The following is a 27,217-nucleotide window of genomic DNA, read 5'->3' as shown; positions in this document are numbered from 1 at the left end:
TAAGTTGCCTCTCTACGATTACCGCTCAGCTCTTCATCTACGTCTGGCTATCCCCTATCTGCTGCAGCTGTTCCTCTTCGGAACTTTGCGCCTTGTTGTAGCGTACAGTAGTTCCAACCGGCGGGAAAGAAATCGCGAGTTTTTTAATATATCGTGGTGTTGGATCTTTACCATCAGTATCTTCAGGTCGTATAGCTTCTGACAAGTCGATACAGTAGGCGGCACGTAGTATCGTAGAGAATTTAGTCGTATACGAAGAGCCGCCATTGTAATGAATTGAGATAATCCCGAGTACGATGCTCAGAAGAGTCATACCGAGGGCAATTCCATACGCAAGCCAAAGTGTTCCTGCTGCGTAAGAGTAAATCAAAGCGTAAGCCGTCACTGCCACAGCTACGTCTGGAGGTGCGTAGGGGGAAGAGTAATTGGGCCTGTAGGGATGTAAGTGAACAATACAAGAATATAACAATAAGATTCGAAAGATGGCTTGACTAACTGCAACAAGATATTGCTCATCAGGGATACAGTGGCATTACGAAACAACTCTTCCATCATGCCGGCCACAGGGATAGAGGAGTTAGGCATTTGGTTGACAGAAGAGCCATTCCAGGGCACATTCCCATCATCTATAGCCCCCTCCAGTGTACCTGCATGGCTTCCCCTGCTTTCCAGGGATTGAGGTTGTAGAAAGTTGAAATCTTTTGTTCCCAGAAGCTGTGTCGATGCCATTTGAGTGGCTATAATTTGCTTCTGCTGGAGAAGATCATAGGTAATAGCTCCCACAAACATGCGCCCGAAAGCGTCCATGACAGCCTGGTATGCAAGATTCTCGACCAATGTGACATTATCAGCGTATGTACCGTCGCTTTTTAGACTCTGTAGTGGAGATGCGCCTGCTACCCCTGTCAGGCTCGTGACATTGTTAAACGAGCCTTTTGTCGTAAGATTTATGCTCTGAATGTTGTTGATGTATGTGAAGTTAGCCTCGTATGAAGTATTATACATCGTACATCTTGTTATAGCCAGGTTAGCTACATAATCAAGAGCCCACTGGGTAAATGAAACTGAACCGTTTTTGGATATTTGACCTAAGCATAGATAGCCGGTATCCATTTGGATCATCCCTGGTAGGGCTGCGATTAGGAGCGTAAGTGGCTCTGTGCTCCTATCCATCGGTCCGACTCCCTGAGAAGGTGATTTATACGGAGTGTTAGAAGTATTCAAGGACATACCAGGGAAGGGTAAGTAGCTAGTACGCAGTTCGCTATCGGTAGTCGGCACCCAAGAAATATAACCGAAAGATTGCGTGCAGATGGCTTCATTGGATCCGGCATCCCCCGCTGATATTGCCGTGAGAATATTGTTAGTAATATTGGCGTACAGGGCCGATCTTTCGTTAATGCTTTCACATGACAGTGCTGGTCCAGGAAATTTCAAGAACCACGTAGCATTTTGGTGCGGCGACGATATTGGCAGGATGCGGCCTCCTGCCGTGCTTCCTGCCACTACCTGCAGAACAGGATACTGCGGGTTGCTATAGATATATTGGGGTGAGAGGCTCATCTGACCTTGTAAGTTGGCAAAGTTTAGACTGGTAAAATCAACTTGGGGGACCCTGGTCATTGAGATAGATGTTGTTGCCGACCACTTAACATTGAGGGTAGCCGGTGTTATGAAGGATGTGACAGGTAGAAGCCTAAAAAGAGTATAAATAGGTTGATATTTATATATATATAATCTGGAATGCGCATACCAGAGGATAGTGGCCAATGCCATCCTGATGGGGCTCTTCTTCCATAGTCGGAAGTCAAACATGCTCCAGATATTAGTTGTTGCAGTCGCCAGGTTGTCAATGACCTCCAGCTTTGAAGACTGCGCCCTAACCGTTACCCATAGCGCTTGGTTCGCCGCAGTGGTTATCACGACACCCAGAGCAGAGTTAACAAGGAAAGCAAAGACCGATCCAGCAGCCAGATTGACTTGTTGTCCTGTTAAGCCGCCGGCAAAGCCACTGAGATAGACAGCATTTGACGGTGATTTTCCGGAAAGGCTCTGATAAAAGAAGTGATGACCGATGGTGAATCCAGCGCCAAACAGTAGCATAATCGCCATCGTCCCCCTAGCAGGGTGAGTTGCCCACTCTGGCAACATGGTTGGGATTGATGAATGCCTTTAGGACCTCAGTTCGATTTTTAAGACGTCCAGTCTGTTGTTGACGCTGAAAATTGTGGTTTATATCGACAAATCTGCCAGCTTCTCATTGAGAGTTTGCAGAGGATTGGCTGCTTTCTGGAACGAAACTTCGAGGTATTACGCAAATTGGAGGCTGGGATAGCTGTGGCTCGCGTAAACCTCCGCTTTATTAATTGCAGGACTACTCTATATGCGGAAGGCAGTTCGCACCCAACAATGAGCGAGGCTTTCGGCTTGTTGTCTCACCTTAAGCATCTGCCTTGCCAATAGTAGAGGTCGGCTGAGGTCAGTATGAATGGATGCCCTGTGGCTACGAGCGTCTTGAGTGGCATTTCGTACATTCGATGTAGAAAATATAACTACAGCCTTCTCATTCATCACGCACATGGATACGATACACAAAGAAAATCATTATGTATGCATCGTACTCTTGCAACGAACAAGATAACATCTTCGATGGGTGGCGCAAAAGTGCAAATACCTTGCCTTTACATAGTCCAGTAATAAATAAATTTCCCCTTCTGCAGTAGCAGCATCGTGTCTTTTGATCCTGCTAGAAGTCCTGAGAACTAATTCTGCATAGAAATAATAGCCACCGCAAGAGTGCCAAAGTGCTGGAGGGAAATTGCACCTGTTGGTAAGCCTTCGCCTGCATGATGGTGGTGTGGGGTCGAGGATTATGAGCTTCGCGCAAAAGTGGTGTTTCGCAAAAGAAGAAGCACATAACGCATAACAGTGGCCGGGGGGGCTGGTTCATACAAGTCGGCTAAGGAGGGGAAATAGCGCAGCTCCAACATAAAGAAGAAAAATAATTTCGATAGTGCACCCGGAGACCTTCAAGATATAGCTGTCTTGATCTTTCCGCCAAATATTTCGCTGAATATCGAGTAAAAGGGTCAAGGCGTCAAGCTAGCCACCAATTAATATACGGAACAGATATCTCTCCATTGATAGATGACTGGTATCAGCTAGGATCCTGATCCATACTTTTCGTTTGGGGGCTATTTACGATATCTGGAAGATGATACCGATCCCAAATGCGATTGTTAAGGATAGTGTTTTTTTCACATGCCAACAATATACTATTACTCCAAAATTGTCCAAACATCTTAGGTACACCAGAAAAGACGAGTAGCTTATCACTGGAAGTCGTCCGATTGTATATGGAATACATACACACGGCATCAGCCTAGGCTTCTTGGAACTTGAATCAGTCGGCCATAGCACAATTGTATCTGCAGCTGAGCCAAATAACCCACGCTCCTCTCCAAAGCGGTGTATCGTAACTCCCATTTCTTCAAATCTCGCCCACCAATAATACATGGATGAAAAAAAAAAAATTGCCTCATTGTATCAGTATGCCTTGGAAATGCTGCGACTGTCTTATAGCCGGCGCCAATCCCGAGAGGGCAAATTCTCTCTAGTAAACGCTGCAGTTAGAACAAAATAGCTATCCGAGCTATGCAAAACTGCTTCTGTGAGAGAAAATGGGGAAAATATTGTATTGTTTGGCTCTCTATTTATAGTTATTGAGGTCATCACAATGATTATAATTCACTAAATTATCCGCCCGGTAGCTTTAAAGGCAAAGGGCTCCAAGAGTGTATCATTTACAGACGTATCAGCTCACTCTCATGTTATTCATTATCTGAGCCCCATTACCGCCGTTCAGTCAACTCAAATAAGCTATTCAATAGGCGACCAACAAACTGAACCAGCAGTTATCGGAACCATGTATCAGCTTACATGTATCATTATACATGCATACATGTAGTTAGTTACCTAAGGCAGCTTCTCATAGCCCTATTCTCTATGCAAAAGGGTCATACGAGTCGGAGTGAAGAACATTAATTAGCACTAGCTTTTTATTTGGTTACTCATCGAGGATGGCAATAGTGCTATTGTCACATCTTAGGATTCTCAGCCTCTTTTGTACAGCTTCTGGAACTACTGCCTCCACCTGCTGCTCTTTTCTGTCAACAATACACTACAGCAACAAGAATTCTCCACTGTATATAACCGTATGCGCTTAAACTGTTAATGTAGCCGTACTATAGAGAGGCAAGAAAAAAGGCATGCCAGTTCAAAAGTTCCTTGACTAACTCGGGTTATCGGCTTAAGCATTATTAATTTAAATTGCGGATAAATCCAAGATTAATACTGCATAACGCATTTGCTTTTATTTCAGTACTACACCAGTATAGCAGGTGATACGGCTACGTTTACACCCTCAGGCTAGCCTATAGGCGATTTTATTGGATGCCTCGCCGTTTGGATACCACTTCTAGACTGCTTTTATGCGGCTCAACTGTAATATTGGCACGACGGATCGCAAAAGAGATGTAGAGAATACAGCACAGGATTGTTTTGCGAGAAAACTATTGGATCCATGTATGGTTGGCGGTAGACCAAATGGATGTTAGTTAATATGGCGAAGAGAATTTTGCGGCTCTTTCATTGCGAATGCATGCTACAGCTTTTACTGTGTAAACTGCAATGTAATGTGATAATGTAAAAGCGATTAATCTTGTCGAGTATAAAAGACATTGATTCTCTTTCATGGAGTTGGCCATCCTTCTTCTCTCCATAGCCATATTACCCAGACCAGTTTTCTTGCAAAGCACAATACAGAATGGGAGGCACTTGTTCAACTGTGCGAGTGCAGCCCGGAGACCCATGTGCATTTCTAGTTGCAGAGTGCGGTATTACTGCCGCTGAATTCTACCAGTACAATCCGCAGGCCAATCTCTGCTCAACGCTTACTCCTGGGCAGTACATATGTTGTTCCTCTGGGTCACTCCCTAATTATGCACCGCAGCCAAACCCTGATGGCTCTTGCGCAAGCTATTTGGTACAGAAAGATGATACTTGTTCTCAACTAGCGGCCAATTATGAACCGCTCACGGTTAACGAGATTAACTCTTACAACACTAATACTTGGGGATGGCTCGGATGTGATGATCTCCAGTACGACCAATACATTTGTCTCAGCTCTGGAACACCGCCATTTCCGGTTTCTGTGCCCGGTACTATCTGTGGACAACAGGTACCCGGCACACAAGAGCCAGCAAATGGAGTCAGTTGGGAACTTCTCAACCCGTGCCCTCTCAATGCCTGTTGCGATATATGGGGTCAATGTGGAATCACAGACGAGTTCTGTACACCATCCAGTGCCTCTACAGGCGCCCCTGGAACTGCCGCATCCGGGCAAAACGGCTGTATCTCCAACTGTGGTTCTGGCATTGTTAATAATACTGTTGGTCCCTCTGAAGTATATAAAATTGGCTATTTCGAGGCCTTCAATACCCAGCGTCCATGTCTGAATATGAATGCCGATCAAATCCCATCTGGCTATACACACGTCCATTTTGCTTTTGCAAATGTTTCGCAGACGTACCAGGTGGATATTAGTGGCATGGAGGAGCAGTGGGGACTTTTTGTTCGACAAAAGGTTTGCCTTTACGCTTTATGTTATCTTAATGGAAACACTAGACTCAACTAAATTCTCTGTACAGGGCTTCAAGCGAATCGTATCCTTCGGCGGCTGGGCCTTCAGTACTGATACGAGTACATATGACATCTTTCGTGACCTACCCCAATACGGCGCCACGCTTATTGCAAGCATTGTCAATTTTGTGGCGACCTGGGGCATTGATGGCGTCGATATCGATTGGGAATATCCCGTACGTTGCCCAACAGCTATATGTCACTCAAATGCAAGTCAACTAGAGCTAATAACAAAGTTAGGGTGAGCCCGATATTCAGGGCATTCCTCCCGGGAGCGCAAGCGACGGGACTTACTATCTTGACTTTCTTCAGTCACTGAGAGCAGCACTTCCAAGTAGGATTTCGCTCTCTATAGCCGCACCAGCCTCATATTGGTACCTTCAAGGATTTCCTATTGCTGATATTGCCTCCGTGGTCGACTACATCATCTACATGACGTGTAAGTGAAACTTTTGCCTGTGTATACCCCCTCCTGTATGGCTATATGCCACTGACTGTTACCTTATTCAACAGTTATTCAACAGATGATTTGCATGGCCAGTGGGATTACGGTAACCAATGGGCTGATCCTGGTTGCTCTGTCGGAGGTTGTCTGAGGAGCCATAGTAAGATCTTGTCCTTTCAAATTATTATAGTTGAGCAGCGCCTTCATCTATGCAGCATGTCCTAACCAAGTATTCGTTCAGTCAATCTCACAGAGACACTACAATCATTGTCGATGATTACAAAGGCAGGCGTCCCAAGCAACAAAATTGTTGTAGGAGTTGCAAGTTATGCGCGTTCGTTCCAGATGGTAAACCCATCTTGCACCGGGCCAGAATGCCCTTTCACTGGACCACAGTCCGGAGCAACCCCAGGCTCATGCACTCAAGCAAGTTTCAAGACTCTAAGAGGGGAAGAGGAAAATAACTAACTAGTATATAGACCGCCGGTTATATCAGCAATGCTGAGCTTAATGCCATTATTAGCAACTTCAGTATCTCTTCAACGCAACTCTATGATGAGGAAAGCGATTCTAATATCCTTGTTTATGGGTATAATTGGGCCAGTTACATGGATGACGGTACCAAAGCAGGGCGTATACAGAAATATATCGGCTTGAACTTTCTTGGTACATCAGATTGGGCCGTTGATCTACAAGAGTTCGTTAGTGGTAGTGTAACATCCGCTCCCACTGCTACAAGCAATTCTCCAGGAGGCAGCGGGTTACCAACACCTGCTCCCACTGCATCAGGAAACTCATCAGGAGTGAGTAGCAAAAAAAACAACAGCTCCTATTGCTACAAGCAACTCACCAGGAGACAGTGGTATGCCAACGACGGCTCCCATCGCCACAAGCAACTCGCCAGGAGCTAGCGGCTCACCAACACCTGCTTCCACGGCTCCTAGCAATTCACCAGGAGGTGGTGGTGCACCATCACCTGCGTCCACTGCTTCAATCAATTCGCCAGGGGGTGGTGGTATGCCACCGCCTGCTTCTACAGCTTCCGGTAACTCACCAGGAGGTGGTAGTGTACCATCACCAGCCTCCACTGCCTCAGACAACTCTCCAGGAGGCGGTGGTGCGCCATCTCCAGCTTCTACAGCTCCTGGTAATTCTCCAGGAGGCGGAAGCGTACCATCTCCAGCTTTCATTGCCCCAAAGAACTCGCCAAGACTAAGCACTACCAAATTATTAGAACGATTCCAGAGACAGCGTTAGTATTAGTCTCTTGAATGACAAGGAACACTCGTTTACATATTTCACAATGATCTTTTTCTCACTCTCTTTTAACAAATATTAATAACAATACATTCTTTTTTTTTTTTTTTTTTTTACAAAAATTCCATTAAGCACAAGGAAGCATAAGCTGTGTAATACAAAAGACCACAATCCGTAGACTCGGCCCATACCCCACATATATCCGATATCCATAGATTTTCAGCCCCACCCGCAAATATAGCTACATCATGCCGCGCCCTTCCTATTTTCACAAATCTTTGAGCTCTTTTCGACATATCAACATTTGGATCTAGTAATTCCGTAAAGACGAAATGGTTCAAGGCAGGGTTTTGATCATTGCTGGGTCGGACCCCTCTGGAGGAGCGTAAGTATACCTGTTTCTCACTTAGTCATATTCCCTCACTACTCCCGTCACCACTATTTGCTTGCATGAGTCGTTTGATACGACGATAGCTACTCATTTAACACCCAAGTCTGTTTAGCTCATCATTCCATCTTAGCCTTATGTGTCCTCTTCTCTTCTCTTTATTTAATAATATATCTTCGTAAAATGTTTACTAATACCACCGTCTCATCGCTACAGTGGCCTAGAAGCAGACCAAAAAGTCCTCGCCGCGCATGGCTGCTACGCAATGACTTCGACTACGGCGCTCACAGTACAGAATACTAAAGGCGTAACAGGCGTCCATGTCATCCCCTCTGATTTTGTGGGAAGACAGATTGAGGCGTGCCTTGAGGATGTAGGAGCTGACGTGATCAAAACGGGTAAGATTTACACTCATTTTTGCATTATAAAGACAATCCTGTTAACAAAGATGTGTGAAAAAGGAATGCTGGCATCAGCAGAGACAATTGAAGTCATTGCAAAATTAGTGACCAAGTTCAACATTCCAACTCTAGTCATCGATCCAGTAAGGCCTACCACAACATCCTCCACCAAGATGAAGCTGACAAAAGGACGTCTTTCGTTGCCCAGGTCATGGTCTCAACATCAGGAGCTCAGCTCCTCCCTCATGAAGCCATCGCGCAATTATCTCAGCATCTCCTCCCTCACACCACCATCCTCACACCCAACATCCCAGAAGCCACCCTCCTCTTGACGCAAAACGGCCACGAAGTAGGCGAGATTCAGTCCGTCAGTGACGTTGAAGCCATGGGACGCAAGATTCAACGGCTAGGTCCTAAATGGGTGCTCGTCAAAGGAGGTCATATGCCATTCCGCAAGGACCTGACAGTAGCCAAGACAGATGAAGAAAAGGAAACTGTCGTCGACATCCTGGTTGGTCCTGAGGGAAGCGTTTTGCGAGTACAGAGTCCCTACCAAAAGAGCACAAGCACTCACGGAACTGGCTGCTCTCTAGCCTGTAAGTGCATCTCAATAATGGCTAAAAGCTAAATAGGAGCATCATACTTACTATGATACAGCCGCCATTGCAGCCCGTATCTCCCAAGGTGCCGACATACCCACCGCTGTCCGCGGCGCCTGTCGATACATCGAAGCAGGCATCAAGACAGCGCCCAAGCTTGGCAATGGCAATGGGCCGCTCGATCACTTTCACTCAACATATACTCTTCCTTTCTCTCCGTAAATAACCCTCATCCGCTTAAACCACTCTTACTTTAATTGCTAACGATCTTTTTGTAGAGGATACTTTGTTGAATATTTACTAGAACACCCGGCTGTACGCGGCGTATGGGATGAGTTTGTCTATCATCCTTTCGTCATGGCCCTGGGCAACGGAACGCTGCCGGTTGAGTCATTCAAGGGATACATTGTTCAGGACTACCTCTATCTTGTAAGATCCCTTCCGATAGAAACGATTATCTTGTTCTCACGATCATAACTAACATCGACTCATAGGTTCACTTTTCCAGAGCAAACGCGCTCGCAGCATACAAAGCAAAGAGCATCGGTGATATCTCAAGAGTATGTCCAACACTCAAAGCCCAGAAAATATATAGGAGAACTAACAGTCATTCAAAGTCAACCGAGATCGTCGCCCACATTCTCCACGAAATGAAGCTTCACATCAACTACTGCAACTCTTTCGGCATTTCCGAGTCAGAAATCCAAGCAACACAAGAGCTCCAAGGTAAGTCCCCCAAATCCCCTTCAGCATGCACTTTCTTTAAAAAGGAAATTCTTAACACATAAATCACCTATATATAGCCTGCACTGCATACACCCGCTACGTCCTCGACATCGGCCAGAGCGAAGACTGGCTCGCCCTCCAAATGGCCCTCGCTCCATGCCTCCTCGGCTACGGCGCCGTCGCAAAGATGCTCCATGCCCATGCTGATACCGTCCGCGACGGAAACACATACTGGGCGTGGATTGAAAACTACAATGCGGATGACTATGTTGAGGCGGTGAGATTAGGAAGCGGTACGTAAAAGCCCATATTAATCTTTTACTCCTTCAAGTACAGGAATTTAACTTTATAATGATGATAGAGCTCCTTGAGAAGAACATTCGGTTACAGTCACCCAGTCGGATAGAAGAGCTAATCAAGATCTTTGTACACGCCACAAAGGTAAGAAGACCAAACGCACTCTAAATCACGAAAAGACGCTTTGCTAACAAATGTACGTGATAGATGGAGATTGGTTTCTGGGAAATGTTTCCGTACAAATAAGAGATAGATAAAATATGTAGGCTTTTTATTTGTATGATGATATGAAGACATAGAGGCGGCTCCTATGAGATAGATCTTTTAGATAAAACTGAGTGAATTATATATGGCTTCAGTAACAACCGAGTTCTCCTTAGAGATTAGTCAAAAAGGCTGCTTTTTAAATCCCTTTCTATTTCTTATGCACAAACTCCGTCGCTCTCGCTTCTTCTCCCAGAACAAAACAGCAAATCACACGCTATATAGCATCTCATTTCTTCCACATTGAGGAATCAACTCTCCTCGGCACCTCGCCATCGGGCATCATCATCTCAAATCCCTGCTCCGGCAAAGGTGTCGGCATCCCACGGTCTTCACTCTTATTCGTTGCGGATCGCTGCTTCGTTCGGCGAGACTGCTGATGTACCCAGGAGGAGACAGTGCGGAATCGGGGACGTAGGTCCTCCGAGGAGTTTGTCATGACAGTATCTCTGCTATTATTGCGGGAGAATCGGCTGCCGAAGCTCTTCCTCTCAGGGCTACTCCTGGCGGCTCTGAGGTTAACATTTGAGTCAAATGTATTAGATCGGGTTGGAGTAACAGCAGAGGTAGCAGCAGCATTGGGGGGTTGAATGATGATTATGTCCCCGTCGCCAAACCCTGACGATAAAGAGGAGACATCGCTAATGCGAGTATTCTTGCGCGAAGGTGCCAAAGATTGCGATCTCGAGTTGTATGCACTCACACTCACGCTCGCTCTTGCGCTCTCCAAATGGGCCGCCGCCATCTGCCTGGATCTTTCCTGGGCCACTGCAGTGGCTGGCGGCGGTGTAACCTTGGGTCGCTCCAGAATATCCGACATTGAATCGCCAAGGATTGGTGTACGGAAGACCATCCCATAGGAATTCACCGTCACATTCTGAGGTGGCGTCTTAGCTCCCAACCTCCTCTCTAACAAGCCAGCCTTCTTCGCCGCCAGCGTTGGAGCCGGTTTCTCGTTTTCGGGACCGTTGCCATCGCTGGAATCATCAATGCTACACCAGCCAAGGGCACCTGGCAAGAGGCGGTCTTTCATGGATGTAAATCGATCGGTGACTCTGTTCGAAACACGTCGAGGGCCTTCACGCATGTCCCGGTTGGCTGGCCAAGCACTCTTTCTGCCAGCAGATTTACGCTTGGCCAAGCGCCAAAGGAACCAACCCAGAGCCAGAAGAATAACAAATCCACCTAATGCCAAAATAGTAAGTTTAATGTACACCAGGAGAAGGAATTAAAGAAAATATGCAGCTCAAAATATGCACTCACCAATGGACGTAGACGCAATGACGGCCTTTTCGCCAGCTGGACTCAGCCTATGTGCAGCCTCGTGCCCTAGAACAGCTGCGGCTGTTCCACTTGGGCCTGCAGTACTCGTCATTGCAGCCCTAGTCGTCGTCCTCGCGGTTTGATCTGGCAAAATCACGGACGTTGTGAAAGAGCTAGCTACGTCTTTCGTACGACTACTGGTGGACTTTTCCGCAGAGCTCGCTGTCGTCTGCGTCTCATAGGGTGGCGCAATAGCCGTAAGGGTAGATCGATTCGGTGTTGAGGAAGCAGATTTGCGAACTGATGCAGATGAATGATCATCATCGCTGTCGTCGCCACCATCGTCATCACTGTCATCACCGGCAGACGTACTCTTGGGCGGAGGTGGGCTAAATGATGATCTGGGAGGATTTGTAGTGGAAGGCGATGGAGCTCCAAGATTTTCAGATATCCCGTCGGTGGCGGATGCTGGCGGGGGAATAGAGATGGAAGGCGGTACATGCGATTGAGAGGGAGGAGCCGCAGGAGATGCTGCAGGAGATGCTGCAGGAGGCGGCGGTGGTGGTGGAGGTGGCGAAGCAACAGGAGGGGCGGCTAGCGGAGGGGACGATTCTGGAGGTTGGTGTGGTAGAAGAGCAGCAATTGGGTTTGGTGGCAACGATGGTAAGGGAAGTGGATGAGGGAGGAGTTTCGGTAGAGGAATAGGATGAAGGAGAGGCAGGCCAAAATCGACATGATTTTGGGTGTCTTCATCCTCGCTCTCATCCGCATCCCCACTCTCGTCGTCACTCTCATCCTCGCTCCCATCCTCATCCCCGCTCAGCAGTCCCAAGAGGCTCCTCTTCAATAGTCCCCCCGCTGATTCTTGGCTTGCCACAGATTCATCTCCAAATTCTCCCTCGGTGTCGCTTCCAGAAGACCTAGGAGAGGTGCTTAAGTTGAGGTCGGTAGGTCCCTGTAATGAAACATTCTCTTCCAAAGTCTTCTTCTTGCATCTGAACCTCAGCCATCTCTTCGTACACGATGCGCCACGTGTCTGCCTCTCCCTCTCTACCGGTCCATCGGAACGTCCAACATCCGTTTGTCGTCTCTGTGTCCTAGAAGTCGGCGCCATAGTTCACTATCCAAGCTCTTTCTCAGTCTCCCTGCTTCAGCGCAACGTTCGTGTAGACCAGCTTCAATCAACGTGCGCCAAATTCATCACAAGTCCCAAAATAATCGTTTCGAAAGTAAAGAGGCGTGAACACGTCTGACCATTCATCGACCCGTGCGAAATCCAGTTTCGGCTTTAACAAAAGAAAAAATCAATACAACAAACAATTTCCCATCGCATCGAAAAGAAGAAAAGAAAGTAATGAAAAGAGGGTCAAGAAAGCAACGAATTTTTCCCCATCCTCTCTCAAAGAGGAAGTGTGAAGGAAGAAAAAAAAATCGTGGGGGCGAGCTATTAAGACGCCGCTTGGCTTTCCGGATCTTCAAATGATAATATGGAGCAAGGACGGGACACGCGTAGCAGCTAAGAACTACCATATCGGGGAAACATCCTGACGCCAACGGCAGTAGAGCTCCATCGCGTTACACCTCGTAGATCCATCTTGCGCCTCCCCCTTCGCACCCTCTGGGGACGGACGGACTGTAATGCTGCTGCTAGCTTCACTAAAGAAGCATAAGGCACCCATGTTGCGGGAATCTGCAGCAGCGATGTGCTGGGAGTGCTGCAATGCTAGCCGTGGGAGCAAGCTGTAGATACCCACTTCATCTCAATCTCATTAAAGAGACAGGGGGCAAAGGCACGGTCAGCCAACTTTTGGCACCACACGGGGAAGACCGGACATGCTCGCGGCGGTTTGAAGATTTGCTCGAAGCCTAAGTCTGATGTTTCCAACTCCACGATGAAGTCGGGCAAGGCGCAATAATGTCGCCGTGACCGCCTCGAGAGCTTAGCTAGACACGACGTCGAGGCATCGTTTCCATTCTAGGCAATCATCTAAAGGCGGACAGCTCCGTGCGGTTAGTCCGCGAGGGTAGAAAACAGGACGCCGCAAAAGGTGCGACAAGGAGGCCTCGAATGCAACGCTCGCACTCATTCGTGGGAACCCGGCGTGCGTCGTCGAGTGTTTCAGGTGGCGAGATAGCGCCTCGACATGAAACTGTGCAGGGTCGGCGAGGACCTCAGCTGCCAATATCAGCAGTGCGAGTTGAAGAATTGGAGCTCCTTCATACCACAAAGCAATTACATGGGCCGACACAAACGCCGTAAAACAAAAAGCCATCATGCACGGTTTTGCGATATCAAGATTGATCATGATCAAGATTGGAGATTGCAGTGGCTGGTGGCTGGTGGCTAGTGAAGCAGGATGAAGATGAGGCGGGGCGGCCGTGGCGCAAAAATAGCAGCAACAGACCACCAAGACACCTTCACTCAACACCATGGATGAGCATCATATGCAGTTTTTTTGAGCTGCCTCGGCTGTCACAAGCAACAACACACGCTTTGGATAAATTTCACAGCTTCTACTTCCGGACGGCTGACTTGCTGCAAAACACCTTGTTGGCATCTGATACGCATGTGATTAGAGGATGCAGCTACAGGTCGTCCGGACAGCCCAACTTCCGAGAGAGTCATGACACCAGCTCTTTTTGTCGGCACTGGGAGCTTCCAATTGGTACAGAAAAGACTTGAATCTATCCCTCGAGTGCTTTTCGCCAAAATCACTAACCAGCTTGGGCCTATCATGGGGTCTCCATCGTTTCGACTCGGTCCTACGGCAATCTACTAAGATCGTATAGCAGCGTATATATAGAATATAGTACGTGGGGAGCGTGAGGAGAGCACACATCTAGCAACCAGGCGTATCAGGCTCGCCTGCTTCCACCTCCACTCTGAAGATGGCTGCTTCTGATAATAGAACAATGTCATGCGGTGAACAAAGTCCGGCGTCTAGCTTATTGGCCAAGGCCAGACTACCAGACCTCTCCATCTTGTGCAGCAAAGGCATCCAGCGATACCGGCCCCATGACGTGCCCCAGACCATGCATCGTAAAGCGTCTAGCACATCGAGTTACTCATCGAGTTACTCATCGCGGAATGAAGCTTTCCCCGTAATCGCATGCGGCTAGCAGTTGTCAAGAGACGGCATCGCTCCTCTCCTCCTCCTTTTGCTGTCGTGGACCCTCCGAAAGATCCCGAGAAAGGCGCCTTCAAACTCTCCGCAAAACCGTCCAGTCAGCGCCGCTGGCCGGAGCAGCTTCGGCATCCGGTGGCTTTGATGGGGCTGTCCCGTAAAGCGTTAAATGTGGTCCCGGCTCTGGCAGCCTGCCGCCCGGATCAAACCGGCAGTGGGAGACTGTTGAAGACAGGGAAGAAGAACAAGGTAGAAGAACAGGACGATTGAAAAAGAGGGAGAGGACGAAAGGCCCAGATTCCTTGGTGCAGCGGCCAGAAGCCCGTCTGTCCTAGCCAGCGCCTAGCCTCTCGGACGCATCAATCCGGATGTCCATTTATGAGTCGCGATGGGTTTTGATAGCAAGCCGCAGCAGGCTCGGTCTTCCGGAAAGAGAAAGCATCAAATCAAAGACTGGACCGGCAGTGGATTGACACTAATGTATTAGCACATGTCTGCAGCAATCCAGCCTAGCAGCCGTTAGATCAGTCAAGTCGATGACAAGAGCTGCTGCTATCGCTCTCACGCCTCTTATCGCCTTGATAGGGGGAAAACTTTTGAGTGGGTGCCCGACCCAATCAATTTCTGCGTTATTAAATTTTGAGCGGGAAGGCGGATCGCGTAAAGAAGAAAAAACTAGGTAGAGCAAAAAAAATCAAATCCGCTAGACTGAACTCCGAAGCGTCATTCACCTTTTTTTTTTTAGCCCTTCGTGCCCTGGTAGAGCCACCGAGGGAAGCTCAAGCTCCATCTTCCTAGCGCACGTCCTCGAATTGTTTCCTGCGTCTGCAACACCATCCTCAAAACACCACTGCAGTAGTATCGTGATACCATTGCTACTCGTAGCATCTTTTTTCTAATATTGTTATTCCATCACTCGGTGGTCTTACTGCTCCCCGGTTCCGGAGCGTGAAGCAGATGGCTTCAACCCAGTCCATGAGAGCCCTCGCCCGGGCCGGCCCATTGGGTCCCAATGGCGTTGTCGCATCACGAGCATTCTCTACCGCTACGAGGGCAATGATGATGCGATCTGCTGCCAGGCCCTCCGTGGCCATGAAGCTCACCAACTCGGGTCGCATTGCCTTCCGCAGAGCCTACGCCGACGAGGCCCCCAAGCCCAAGCCTGGCAAGCTGCGCCGGACCTTCAGATGGGCCTGGAGACTGACCTACCTGTCTGCCCTTGGACTTGTGGGATACACTGCCTACGACATCTACGTCGACCGCCACCCCGACGAGCAGTTCAAGCCCGATCCCAGCAAGAAGACGCTGGTGATTCTGGGTGAGTCAACCCGAGGATAAAACGGCCGATTGCGCTCACGTGTGATGCATATGTTTACTGACCGCGCTATCCGGACACAGGAACTGGCTGGGGATCTGTTGCTCTCCTCAAGAAGCTCGATACCGAAAACTACAACGTCGTCGTTGTTTCTCCCCGCAACTACTTCCTCTTCACCCCTCTTCTGCCGTCATGCACCACCGGCACCATCGAGCACCGCTCCATCATGGAGCCGGTCCGCGCCATTCTCCGTGGCAAGAAGGCCGCCGCCAAGTTCTTTGAAGCCGAGGCCACCTCCATTGACCCCGAGCGCAAGGTCGTGCGCATCGCGGACAACTCCGAGATTAAGGGTGCTACTTCGGAGACTGAGATCCCCTACGACATGCTCGTTGTTGGAGTTGGCGCAGAAAACGCCACTTTTGGCATCCCTGGTGTCCGGGAGAACAGCTGCTTCCTGAAGGAGATTGGTGACGCTCAACAGATCCGCAAGAAGATCATGGACTGCGTTGAGACGGCCGCCTTCAAGGATCAGACCCCCGAGGAGGTTGACCGTCTGATGCACATGGTCGTTGTTGGTGGTGGCCCCACTGGTGTTGAGTTCGCTGGCGAGCTTCAGGACTTCTTCGAGGAGGACATCAAGAAGCTGGTCCCTGATATCAGCCCCCGCTTCAAGGTTACCCTCATTGAGGCCCTGCCCAACGTTCTTCCCATGTTCTCTAAGACTCTGATCGACTACACCGAGAACACTCTCCGTGAGGAGAAGATTGACATCAAGACCAAGACCATGGTCAAGCGTGTCACCGACAAGACTGTCGAGGCTGAGGTTTCCCGCCCCGACGGAACCAAGGAGCGCGTTGAGATCCCTTACGGTCTGCTTGTCTGGGCCACCGGAAACGCTGTCCGCCCCATCATCAAGGACCTAGCCAACAGGATCCCTGCTCAGAAGGACTCGCGCCGTGGTCTCGCTGTGAACGAGTACCTCGTCGTACAGGGCACCCGCGACATCTGGGCCATTGGCGACTGCGCTGTCGCTGGTTACGCCCCTACCGCTCAGGTTGCCTCACAGGAGGGTTACTTCCTTGGCGCGCTGTTCAACAACATGGCCAAGACAGAGAACCACGAGGCTCGCATCCAGGAGCTGAGCGGCAAGCTGAACATTGCTGGCGGTAACTCTGCCGAGTCTTCCCAGGAGATTGAGCTCCTGGAGAGACAGCTCAAGAAGATTCGCGACATCAAGCCTTTCAAGTACAGTCACCAGGGAAGCTTGGCTTACATTGGCAGCGACAAGGCCGTCGCCGACGTCAGCTGGTGGAATGGCAACCTTGCCACCGGTGGTAGCGTTACCTACCTCTTCTGGAGAAGTGTCTACCTCTCCATGTGCTTCAGCCGTATGTATTCCTTCTAATTGCTATCCTACTCTGATCCATTCAGCTAACAATCAGTAGCACGAAACCGTGTTCTGGTCCTTCTGGACTGGCTCAAGTCCAAGGCTTTCGGTCGTGACGTCTCCCGAGAGTAGATTCTAGAATAAAAAGATTAAAGACGAAAAGAGACGGGAAAGAGAAAGAGGGAAGGGAAGAAAAAAATTAGGCGCGGGAAGAGCGGCTGGTTAACCGCGATTTACAAAACCAAAACACTATTCCATCATGGGACACATGCATCTCGCAACATGCATATTTTTGCTCGCGGGCGTCTGTTCTGTGTGTTAAGCGGAAAACTTGTTCTTTGTTTTTTTCTTTTTTGTTCATGGCATAGATTGGGCGTCCTTAACCGCCCGGGCTGGAGACTAATAAAAATTGTCGGATTGGGTTCGAGGGTAGGATACCTCCCCTACTTTGTAACTATTCTTGTTTTCATATGTATTATGGAGGTGTAAGACGATACGGGACGGCTGTGTGTAGAGAGATTTTAAAATGGCGATTGAATGATATTATGACTGGCGTCCTCTCACAGTGCTCTGTTTTCAACTCCAAATATGAGAGTTAGTTAATATGCTTATGATGCTAGTGTTATGTCAGCTTCTCTATGAAGATCAACCATGCCATTCACTGATAGTCAATTGCAGATTACATTGAAGTGACGTTTTCCAGCAGATGTCACATCGCTTCTCTATAAAGTTCATCTAAGCCACGCTACATAACGGACACGCCGCTCGCCCAGCACAACAACACAGCTTGCTCTCCATACATTCCTCACATCATATAGCCATCTATACATGCCACACACGGCATACATGCCAAAAAAAAGTCAAATAAAAGATTTCGGCGCCCCCGAAATAGGCAAAAAATCTCAGTAGCCAGATCGATCTAGGGTAGCAGCAGATAGCACGTGATTAGCTCAGCAAGTCGCCACCCGCGGTACGTACCGGCAGGCGCTATCCAGATTTTCTTAGCGCCAGAAAAAAAACTGCAGGTAAGAAAAAAATATCTTAGGCGCAGACTGAATCCCCCTGCTTTCCGATTTCTTTCTCTTCAACAAACTCTCCAGACGCCAATCTCTGGCTTCTTCTCTCTCTTTCTTTCATTCCCGCTTTCATCGCATATCAGAGACTATCCATCAGGACTGTCAGTCCTCGGTCTTCCTGACGCGTTCATTCTTTCTGCTCACCCGTTGATCCCTCGAGGATTGCCCTGACAACCGCGTCCCTATTTCTTTCAGAGACCCTTTTTTCAACCAAAACACCATTGAAAGGATGTCTGGCTACGGCGGCGGTCGATCCAACGGCGGCGGTTACGGAGGCGGCGGTGGTGGTTACGGTCGTGATCGTGGTGATCGCGGCGGCGACCGCAACGGCCATGGAGGCGGTGGATATGGCGGAGGGTAAGTTTTGCTATTCTGATATCATCCCTATCTTTGATCCGCATGGGTGTGAAACGGCGGGGATCCAGGTCCCTCCGCGACACACACTTGCCGGTTGAAAAAACTCCTTTTCTGCAGCTCAATCGACAATATTCTCTTCACTCTCTGGGTAGAAAACGGGTGCTAACAAATTTTGCGTAGTCGTGGCGGATACGGCAACGGCGGTGGATACGGAGGTGGTGGCTACGGTGGAGGCGATCGTGGTGGCTTTGGCGGTGGTTACGGCGGCGGCGGTGGTGACCGAATGGGCCACCTCGGCGCTGGTCTGCAAAGACAAGAATGGGGTATGTATTTTCTCTGCGTTCTCACCGCATTCCTTTTGCATTTTTTCCTCCTTATTCTCTTATCAAGCATTTCGCTAACTTTGAGTTACCAGACCTTTCCGCCCTTCCCAAGTTCGAAAAGGACTTCTACAAGGAGTCTCCTGATGTCGCCGCCCGCGAGCCTGCCGAAGTCGATGCGTTCCGTCGCAAACATCAGATGACCATTGCCGGTTCAGGTGTTCCCAAGCCCGTCGAGACCTTTGACGAGGCTGGATTCCCTCGCTACGTCATGGATGAGGTCAAGGCTCAGGGCTTCCCTGCCCCTACCGCCATTCAGTCTCAAGGATGGCCCATGGCTCTTTCTGGACGTGATGTCGTCGGTATTGCCGAGACCGGTTCCGGAAAGACTCTGACATACTGTCTTCCCGCCATTGTTCACATCAACGCTCAGCCCCTTCTCGCCCCAGGTGACGGCCCTATCGTCCTGATCCTGGCCCCCACTCGTGAGCTTGCTGTCCAGATTCAGCAAGAAATCTCCAAGTTCGGTCGCTCATCACGCATCCGCAACACCTGTGTCTACGGTGGTGTCCCCAAGGGCCCCCAGATTCGTGACCTCTCCCGTGGTGTTGAGGTCTGCATTGCCACCCCTGGCCGTCTCATCGACATGCTCGAGGCCGGCAAGACCAACCTTCGCCGAGTAACTTACTTGGTCCTCGATGAGGCTGATCGCATGCTGGACATGGGTTTCGAGCCCCAAATTCGCAAGATTATCGAGCAGATCCGACCTGACCGACAGACTCTCATGTGGTCCGCTACATGGCCCAAGGAAGTCCGTGCTCTTGCTGCCGACTTCTTACAAGACTTTATCCAGGTCAACATCGGTTCCATGGAGCTGGCTGCCAACCACAGAATTACCCAGATTGTGGAGGTTGTTACAGAAATGGAGAAGAGAGACCGCATGATTAAGCATCTTGAGAAGGTCATGGAGAACAAGGAGAACAAGATCCTCATCTTTGTTGGCACCAAGCGTATTGCTGACGAGATTACCCGATTCCTTCGCCAGGACGGCTGGCCCGCCCTCTGTAAGTCAATTCACTGAGACAAACTTTTGTCTCAAAATGATGAAAGTACAATATCAGCTAATACCCCTTGTAGCAATTCACGGAGACAAGCAGCAAAACGAGCGAGACTGGGTCCTCGACCAGTTCAAGACCGGAAAGAGCCCTATCATGGTTGCCACCGACGTTGCATCCCGTGGTATCGGTAAGTATCAGTCCCCTTCTTCCCCCATCTCCAGCAACTTCCAGCAAAAGCACTTGCTGTATACTTTACTCTCGCGTTTAGGGGCTATATTTATTGTGCGAAACTGCCTGACCAGACGGTATCCGTATGGTTCTCATTATGTGGTGGAGTCTTGATCCGTTGTGTAGCTTTCCCATCGCACTGCTATACTCGTATTTCCATTCTTGTACCTTGCTCACTCCCGTGGTACAAAGTGTGGAGGTTGGCATCTCTTGACCCCGATCAAGCTGTCTCCCCAAGGCTCCTTGAAACTCCCTTTGAGGACTCCCGTGATCACATAATATGTCCCCCCAGAGAGGATGGATGGCATTTTGACGCACTTGGATTTGGCCCTGGTTTACCAAGGAGTGAAGTTACAAAGATGGACGTTATTATATAATTACGCCGTCTCTTCACGTTCCGCGCTGGAGGTTGCTATACATACCCGTATTTCGTTTGCTAACCCTTTCTTTTTTTTGTAATCCAAAAGATGTTCGCAACATCACCCATGTTTTGAACTACGACTACCCTAACAACTCGGAGGATTATATCCATCGTATTGGTCGTACCGGCCGTGCTGGCCAGAACGGAACTGCCATTACGCTGTTCACCACTGACAGTAAGTTTCAACATCACCAAGAGTCTTTTGAGAGAAAGCATGCTAATCATATTGCGAAAACAGACCAGAAGCAGGCCCGTGATCTTGTTAATGTGCTCCAGGAGGCCAAGCAACAGATCGACCCTCGTCTGGCTGAGATGACCCGCTACGGTGGTGGTGGTGGTGGCCGCGGCTACGGCGGTTACCGTGGCCGTGGAGGCGGCAGAGGTGGGTATCGTCGCTGGTAAACTACGTCGAAAGGCACCTCTGGGAGCTGACCACGGTCTATCAGCCAACTCCAACAACTTCCCACTGGGCAACCGTCGGTGGTAAGACAGAAGAAAACCTGCGCACGTACCCACGCAGTGAACCGGACAAGTGCAACTCTTCGCAGAGTTTAGAATGAATGCGCCATGTCCTGGATCGCATGATACAAAAACGTGAACGGCCCAATGCACTCAAAAGGCGTTTGATAGAGGACAGGATTGGTTTCAATTAGACATTGACTCGCATCCTTGCGTAGTCACCGGTTATTTGGTTTTTGTTGTGGACGGATATTTTCTTGTTTTTGCTTTTGCCTCTTTCTATTAACCCTTTTCTTTTTATTTTAATGGTTTGAACGTATATCACATAAGGACACGGAAGAAAGTGCTCCATTGTTATCGGTCACTTACTTAGCCATGATGTTTGATGTATCTATCGACATCGGCTACTTTGCCTCGGGGTTAACAAATGTATGTTGATAGAGAAAAAAAATATGAGGTCTGAAAGGACACGCATTTGGGCAAAATTGTCTCTTTGTCATCGCAACTCAGTGAAGTCGAAGATGTTACATGAAGATGTGAGATGAGCCATGTGTATCCCAGATGTATAGACTATAACATCAAGACGTATTGCGATAGTAGTTAGTGTAGAGTTTGTAGAGTTCATCTGACTTGATATTCATGTTAGAGTTGGTCTTAATGCTCGATCATTCGTCAACTACTGATAGAGTTACGTGATTGACATGGTTATCTATCTATAACAATAAAGACTGCTTGCTTTGAAAGTATGAGCTGATGCCGTGAAAGGTGTTGTTTACCTTGACCTAGCGCATGATGGCAGTCAAGGGCCATCACAACTACCGTTCAAACTATCACAACTCACCTTTTGCGAACAACTTGTCGACGCACTTTGCCCATTCCAGCATCAATACACACCATCTGCATGGTCCTTTCCAGCGTCAAATAGACCAATCCCAATCACAGAAGATATTAACCAACCTTTTTTCCATTTTTACACTTTCTCATTTGTTACTGTTCCTCTTTTTCAAATGTATTGCAATCCTTGCGAATACTATAGTATAATATATCCGTATACAGCACCACGTTATTCGCTTCCTTTTTCGCCATTAATTTATTCACTCAGCCACAAACTCCTTCACTCACTCAACTCTAAAACGAAATCCTTCCGGCCACACCAACGAGACAATAGGACACACACTCACACACTCACATTCGCTGGCACACCCCCCTTCACGAAGCGAGCGCAAAAGCGCGTCCGTGTGGGCGAGCGAGCGAAGGCGTGTTGGACGCGTCGTTTCTCGTTTCTTTTTTGCGCTGAATTAAAAAAGGATAAAGAGGAAAAAAAAAAGGGCCACATGCTCATGCAGATGAAACGTTGGGTGTATATATTGCTCCTTCATTCCTTTTAAGGCAGTTTGTCTTTTTTTAGCAGCGGTTGTTTATCCAAGATTGGAAATGAGTCTATTTTGTATATGCCTTCTCAATAGGCTCATTCGTACCTTTTTTTCGTATAATACATGCTGTTTCTCTCTCTCTATTCTCTTCTCACTTATTTATCTGCTAAATATGCAAGGGGACGCATCCTTTGCTAGCATTCTTCTACTCTAAACCCCAAAAAGCAAAAAGCAAAAAAAAAAAAAAAAAAGCAAAAAAAGACGAGCTAGCATCGCATTCCTTGCAACGGAAGGATCGAGATTTCTTCTTTGCTTTTTTTTTTCCTTCCTTCTCCCCCTCTCTCCTCTCCCTTCCCCTGCTTTTCAAACTAATGTATCACATCGGCCTTTCTCTTCTACTGTAAATAAAACCTCCGTAATGCATGTTTACTATTCTATAATTATAAAACTAAATACGTGTACCCCCTTTCGCCCTGCTTTTCTGGTATGCTTCTTTTTTCCTTTTTTTTTTACTTTTCTCGCGTGTAAAAGGAGAGGGGCTGAAAAAAGGGCTGAGCTAGAGCTGAGAGCTGAGCTGCATCAAACAAGGATCAAGGGATATTACCTTGACACCACAAAGTACGTGCCATCATATATTCGTATCATTGTCATTTATTTCATTCCATTCCATTTCCAACATCTGTTTCCCGACCCCCTTGCTGCTTTTCTTGTCTGCCTGGCCGTATACTTCATTTACTTGACTTTTTATTTTCTCCGTCTTACATACATGCACATAAAAACACACATCCCAGGCTTCCAAAACGGAAAACGCGACAAAAACTCCAAATGATAAGTGACGAGAAAAAAAATAAAATAAATAAAAAAACCAACCCCAGCCCCAAAAGTCATACAACTCTCTCCTGAGTGGTTAGTTTCTCTCTCCCATCCACACACACGCACGCCATAAATATAATGTGTACGAATCCTATAGGGCGGAAGGATTCTTTTCCCTCGCTTCGCTTGGGGCTGTTTTTTCTTTGGTCACTCCTACTACTGACTGGAATAGTATGCTCGTACGAGAGTACATGGGAAAGTATAACCCCAGAAGATGTAAGAGGCGGTTGGTCAGCAGACTACAATAATGTCATCCATATCAGTCAATTCTCATCCGAAGATTCCAAAACAAGCTCAAGTAAGCAAAAAAAAAAAAAATAACATAAAATATGAAAAAATAAATACATATATAATGAATCAACAAGTAAACGATGACATGGTAATTACACACGCACGCACACGCCCTTGCTTTCATCTGTTTACTTATCATCATGCTGTGTCACATACAAAACCAGGGGTCTTACACAAAAAAAAAAAGAAAAGAAAAGAAAAGAAAGTCAGATCAAATGGAGTACATTTACCGAGCCGCTGGTCAAGGTCCCGCAAATCCTTCCAAGACATCGGCGAACTGAAAATAAATCCTATAAAAAAAGAAACCCAGACAAGACAAGGATTCAAGCGATTCTGCCTCGTGTCTCAACAACAGCAGCCCGTCAATGGTAAGAAACAAAAAAAAGCGTGTCTCTGTTGGTTGGGACTGCAAACGGCGAACACCGTCGCCGAGGAATCACCCTGTCTTGTCCCCCCTGCAGATTTTTTTTTGCTACGGAGGATCAATACTTACCCGGTAATCTGGGAAATTCACAACGATGGATTTTGTTCATCTTCCTCCAAGGCCACATATAAGACCGACATCAATAACATAAAGTAATATATTACACACATACCGCCCGTAGAAAGTAATAATAGAAACCCCTCTTTTCTTTTCCAAGCAGATATACTACAGTACGCAGTAAGTCCTTCGTAATCCACCCTTCAATTTTAAAAAAAATAATAAGCAGAGTCTCCTCTCTCACTCAAACACATCCATCCAATAAAACATCCATATCAAATCTTAAATACACCCAAAATGACTCGTACATACATAAGCCACATCTCTGCCCAAATAAGGAAAAGAATCATTCATTTACATACTATACGATTAAGGGTAAACGCAGCTGAAGACAAGTAATGAACTACCACTAGCAGCAAAACTAGCTCGAGCATCTTTTTTCCCTCTTTAGGTATGGAACGGCTCTACGCACTACTGTACACAAACGACGAGGCTTGAAAAGAGGCGTAATAGTTTTAAGCCCCAAAAAAATCTGGGGAGGGGGATCCATTTTGTCATCAATATCAAAAAGAGAGGACGAGAAAGGATAACGCGCGAAATGGGCAAGTCCCTGAGAGAGGAGAGAGAGAGGAGGCTCAAATCCCATTCCGGGCAACCGTAATCGGAGGCCACACGCCCGCTCGAAAATTACATGTATATAAGTACTCAACATAATACATGACATGTGAGTATTATACAAAGTGGATTCTTCGAATGCCGCAGACGCGGCCATTCGGAGAAAGCAGTAACGCGAAGGGGCGTGCATGCAAGAATTGCAAAGAATTATACAAATAGAGAATACTATATGGAGTATCGAGAGAAAACGAACTCCAAGGAGATAGAAAACGCGTCGAAGAGGGGCAGCAGAAAGGGCATCTGTTGAGATCTCAACAGCAAAACTCATCCCCCAGGCTGAACGAATCTTATGCTGGAAGCTTTTCTCCTTCGCCATCTCTTCCTCTCTATTCCTATTGCCCGAGAATCCTTGGCCGATAACACCACAAACGCAAAGCACCCGCGTATACTATGTGAGACGCACGTAAACACTGATAGGAAATCCAAGGGCCCCATGGCATAAGCTATTCAGGAAACGCCCGTGTGTCAAACAAATAGCGTAAAAGCCTCTACATTCCCTCACCGAATCGTATAAGAGAACTGGGAAAAAAAAAAGTCCAGGCCCCCTCTCCCCCATTGTCATGCACGTCTTTGCCCCGATTTTGAAAATAAATTATGGGGAGAGCCACATTTTTTTCTACTTCCTCAGCCTCTACCCTGGTTTGCGCCCACAGTGCATTCAAATCTCATTTCAAATGAGAAAGAAAAAAGAGACTGAAAAACACAAAACACACGCCCCCCAGTCGAAACGATCAATCAAGTTTCTTTCCTGAGGCTGAAAGGATTGATGATGGCCCGATGAGGAGGGGAAACGCGCAAAGAGACAAATACTACCCTTAAACCTGGTCGCCGAACTGAAAATAAGTTGAATGCACATGTAACAGGGGACAGGCAACCACAAGGGACGAGACCCAAAGAGACCCAGCAATCCTCTCCGCTTGCTCGCAGAGAGTTCATTGCCTCCTCATCTGCGGAATGTTCTCCGCTGTCTTATCCTTTGAAATCAAATCCATGCCGGGATGGGTGTAGTAAGCACGTGGTCAAAAGTGGCGTTATACTATAGGAGGAGAGAATAATGTGAAGGAGGGGGAGACCGGACCGAGGATTCAGAGAAACTTCTCTATACGGCATCCCGTAAATCTCCCCAGACAGATGGTTTCTTCGGCGTCGCATTGGAAGAAATGAACAGGCAGGGAAAAGACCTGTGTGTGGGCAAGGCATGTGAAGCGTGATCTCCATGCTAAGACGAGACGCGTCCGAAAAAGCGCACTCTCTCATTCGAGCCAGGGGTGAGCCGAGCTAGCTAAAAGCCAAGACACACGGAAAGACTGGTTACCAGGTTCAGTCAAGGGGTGTAGCAGTGGCTAGCCAGCATCGCGATAGCCATGGCCCATGGGTCAGATGCCTCTTAATCAACCTTATATCTAATTACCAAATCGTCTCAAGCGAGCATTCACGCTGTCTCTTGCTTGTAGTATGTACTCATATATGTCTCTCGCTCATGCCACCTGGCGGGTGATGCGTCAAGCCCAAATAAAGGAGTGCGTTGTGTGTGACTGGGGGTTCAATGCAGACAAGGGAGAGAGGACAGAATAACATGTGTGATTCGTCGTCGCAGGTAGAAAAGACGGTGATTGAGATTTGATCCTGAGCTGTACATGTAGGCAGGATCATATGCCTTGCTCGGTACCGTCACACCCCAGCTTGTCAACCTGGCAAGCATTACGAGCAGTGCGATGTTCGTACATAGCAAGGTAGCATCAGTCGAGTTGACCGTCTTTTTCGCTTCCGATTCCTAGCCCATGGGCTGAACTACAAGCCCACAAAAAAGACAACCTGAATAGAGGAGAAAGGCAGGAGCGAAAAAAAAGGCGCGAACCTGGGCGACCCCAATGACTGGGGAGAAAGAGAGAGAAAAAAAAAAAGGCGAAAGTGGACCAATAAGACCAGAGCAAATCCTAGAGTCAAGGGGGCCCATACACAGATAACTGGGTCGGGGGTGCCGAGATGAGTCAAACAGGAAAATGGGGTTTTAGCACGTTCGCCGACGTACTGCATGTATCTATACAGTGTATGCAAGAATAGACAGCGCGTTCTCCACATTAGAAAAAATTGAAAAGAAAAAAGATCGGATACTACCTCATGGATGTGGCCCTCCATTAAGGCCAGGTAATTGCTTCTCCATAATGCTGCAGCTGCAGCTGTGGGAGGGGCTGCAAATGGATTGGGGAATGTCACAGTCGCTATGCTGCGGATGGCACTCTCGTCGGGGGTCAGATACAGAAAACAGGGACTTGATAGTAGACAAACGAAGTTTTTGAAGCTAAGGCAAAATCTCCCATTGGCGGCGGGGGGGGGGGGGGGGGGGGGGGGAAGCAGGGGGGTGGGGTGCCATAGCGGGGGGTGGTTGGAAAAATTTTTGCCCCGCGGGGGGGCGGGGAAAGGGGGGGGGGTGTAAT

At 48.0% G+C, this 27,217-nt stretch overlaps 10 protein-coding genes across 10 annotated transcripts; 6 read left to right on the top strand and 4 right to left on the bottom strand.

Moving 5' to 3' along the window:
- Nucleotides 1-37: 37 nt before the first annotated feature.
- On the bottom strand, nucleotides 38-2,151 carry GGI43DRAFT_430389 (uncharacterized protein; the record flags this gene model as incomplete). The annotated part of the gene is made up of 3 exons (XM_083209244.1): nucleotides 38-431; nucleotides 497-1,696; nucleotides 1,754-2,151. 3 exons carry the CDS (start codon nucleotides 2,149-2,151, stop codon nucleotides 38-40), a joined length of 1,992 nt encoding a protein of 663 aa, XP_083056778.1.
- Nucleotides 2,152-4,825: 2,674 nt separating this feature from the next.
- GGI43DRAFT_430388 (glycoside hydrolase superfamily) lies at nucleotides 4,826-6,296 on the top strand (the record flags this gene model as incomplete). The annotated part of the gene is made up of 4 exons (XM_083209243.1): nucleotides 4,826-5,644; nucleotides 5,709-5,876; nucleotides 5,941-6,139; nucleotides 6,214-6,296. The coding sequence occupies 4 exons, from the start codon at nucleotides 4,826-4,828 to the stop codon at nucleotides 6,294-6,296; spliced, it is 1,269 nt and encodes a 422-aa protein (XP_083056777.1).
- A 520-nt stretch (nucleotides 6,297-6,816) lies between these two features.
- GGI43DRAFT_387239 (uncharacterized protein) lies at nucleotides 6,817-7,335 on the bottom strand (the record flags this gene model as incomplete). The annotated part of the gene is made up of 3 exons (XM_083203903.1): nucleotides 6,817-6,834; nucleotides 6,882-6,925; nucleotides 6,996-7,335. The coding sequence occupies 3 exons, from the start codon at nucleotides 7,333-7,335 to the stop codon at nucleotides 6,817-6,819; spliced, it is 402 nt and encodes a 133-aa protein (XP_083056776.1).
- Nucleotides 7,336-7,667: 332 nt separating this feature from the next.
- On the top strand, nucleotides 7,668-10,183 carry GGI43DRAFT_206799 (Phosphomethylpyrimidine kinase domain-containing protein). The gene is made up of 11 exons (XM_083200139.1): nucleotides 7,668-7,787; nucleotides 8,007-8,188; nucleotides 8,252-8,334; nucleotides 8,400-8,787; nucleotides 8,849-9,008; nucleotides 9,069-9,219; nucleotides 9,285-9,350; nucleotides 9,408-9,516; nucleotides 9,594-9,809; nucleotides 9,878-9,957; nucleotides 10,021-10,183. Exons 1-11 carry the CDS (start codon nucleotides 7,735-7,737, stop codon nucleotides 10,057-10,059), a joined length of 1,527 nt encoding a protein of 508 aa, XP_083056775.1. The 5' UTR covers nucleotides 7,668-7,734; the 3' UTR covers nucleotides 10,060-10,183.
- A 25-nt stretch (nucleotides 10,184-10,208) lies between these two features.
- GGI43DRAFT_206851 (uncharacterized protein) lies at nucleotides 10,209-12,658 on the bottom strand. Its single transcript, XM_083200140.1, has 2 exons — nucleotides 11,341-12,658; nucleotides 10,209-11,262 (listed from the first exon to the last, which is right to left on the bottom strand). Exons 1-2 carry the CDS (start codon nucleotides 12,452-12,454, stop codon nucleotides 10,307-10,309), a joined length of 2,070 nt encoding a protein of 689 aa, XP_083056774.1. The 5' UTR covers nucleotides 12,455-12,658; the 3' UTR covers nucleotides 10,209-10,306.
- Nucleotides 12,659-15,079: 2,421 nt separating this feature from the next.
- Nucleotides 15,080-17,778, top strand: GGI43DRAFT_206792 (uncharacterized protein). The gene is made up of 3 exons (XM_083200138.1): nucleotides 15,080-15,783; nucleotides 15,864-17,168; nucleotides 17,226-17,778. The coding sequence occupies exons 1-3, from the start codon at nucleotides 15,423-15,425 to the stop codon at nucleotides 17,297-17,299; spliced, it is 1,740 nt and encodes a 579-aa protein (XP_083056773.1). The 5' UTR covers nucleotides 15,080-15,422; the 3' UTR covers nucleotides 17,300-17,778.
- Nucleotides 17,779-17,850: 72 nt separating this feature from the next.
- Nucleotides 17,851-21,153, top strand: GGI43DRAFT_206762 (DEAD-box ATP-dependent RNA helicase DBP2 domain-containing protein). The gene is made up of 6 exons (XM_083200137.1): nucleotides 17,851-18,600; nucleotides 18,781-18,923; nucleotides 19,016-19,984; nucleotides 20,058-20,165; nucleotides 20,674-20,802; nucleotides 20,866-21,153. The coding sequence occupies exons 1-6, from the start codon at nucleotides 18,473-18,475 to the stop codon at nucleotides 21,027-21,029; spliced, it is 1,641 nt and encodes a 546-aa protein (XP_083056772.1). The 5' UTR covers nucleotides 17,851-18,472; the 3' UTR covers nucleotides 21,030-21,153.
- Nucleotides 21,154-22,675: 1,522 nt separating this feature from the next.
- GGI43DRAFT_206666 (uncharacterized protein) lies at nucleotides 22,676-23,490 on the top strand. Its single transcript, XM_083200135.1, has one exon. It carries the CDS (start codon nucleotides 22,878-22,880, stop codon nucleotides 23,286-23,288), a length of 411 nt encoding a protein of 136 aa, XP_083056771.1. The 5' UTR covers nucleotides 22,676-22,877; the 3' UTR covers nucleotides 23,289-23,490.
- A 1-nt stretch (nucleotide 23,491) lies between these two features.
- Nucleotides 23,492-24,364, top strand: GGI43DRAFT_206656 (uncharacterized protein). Its single transcript, XM_083200134.1, has one exon. The coding sequence runs from the start codon at nucleotides 23,580-23,582 to the stop codon at nucleotides 24,201-24,203; it is 624 nt and encodes a 207-aa protein (XP_083056770.1). The 5' UTR covers nucleotides 23,492-23,579; the 3' UTR covers nucleotides 24,204-24,364.
- On the bottom strand, nucleotides 24,334-25,421 carry GGI43DRAFT_206743 (uncharacterized protein). Its single transcript, XM_083200136.1, has 2 exons — nucleotides 24,467-25,421; nucleotides 24,334-24,405 (listed from the first exon to the last, which is right to left on the bottom strand). The coding sequence occupies exon 1, from the start codon at nucleotides 25,093-25,095 to the stop codon at nucleotides 24,526-24,528; it is 570 nt and encodes a 189-aa protein (XP_083056769.1). The 5' UTR covers nucleotides 25,096-25,421; the 3' UTR covers nucleotides 24,334-24,405; nucleotides 24,467-24,525.
- Between the last annotated feature and the right edge of the window lie 1,796 nt (nucleotides 25,422-27,217).

This window comes from Trichoderma evansii (assembly GCF_050947405.1).
Source record: "Trichoderma evansii strain SZMC 28006 chromosome Unknown GGI43scaffold_24, whole genome shotgun sequence".
Taxonomy (NCBI): Eukaryota; Fungi; Ascomycota; class Sordariomycetes; order Hypocreales; family Hypocreaceae; genus Trichoderma; species Trichoderma evansii.
This window is presented reverse-complemented; position numbering and strand designations above follow the sequence as displayed.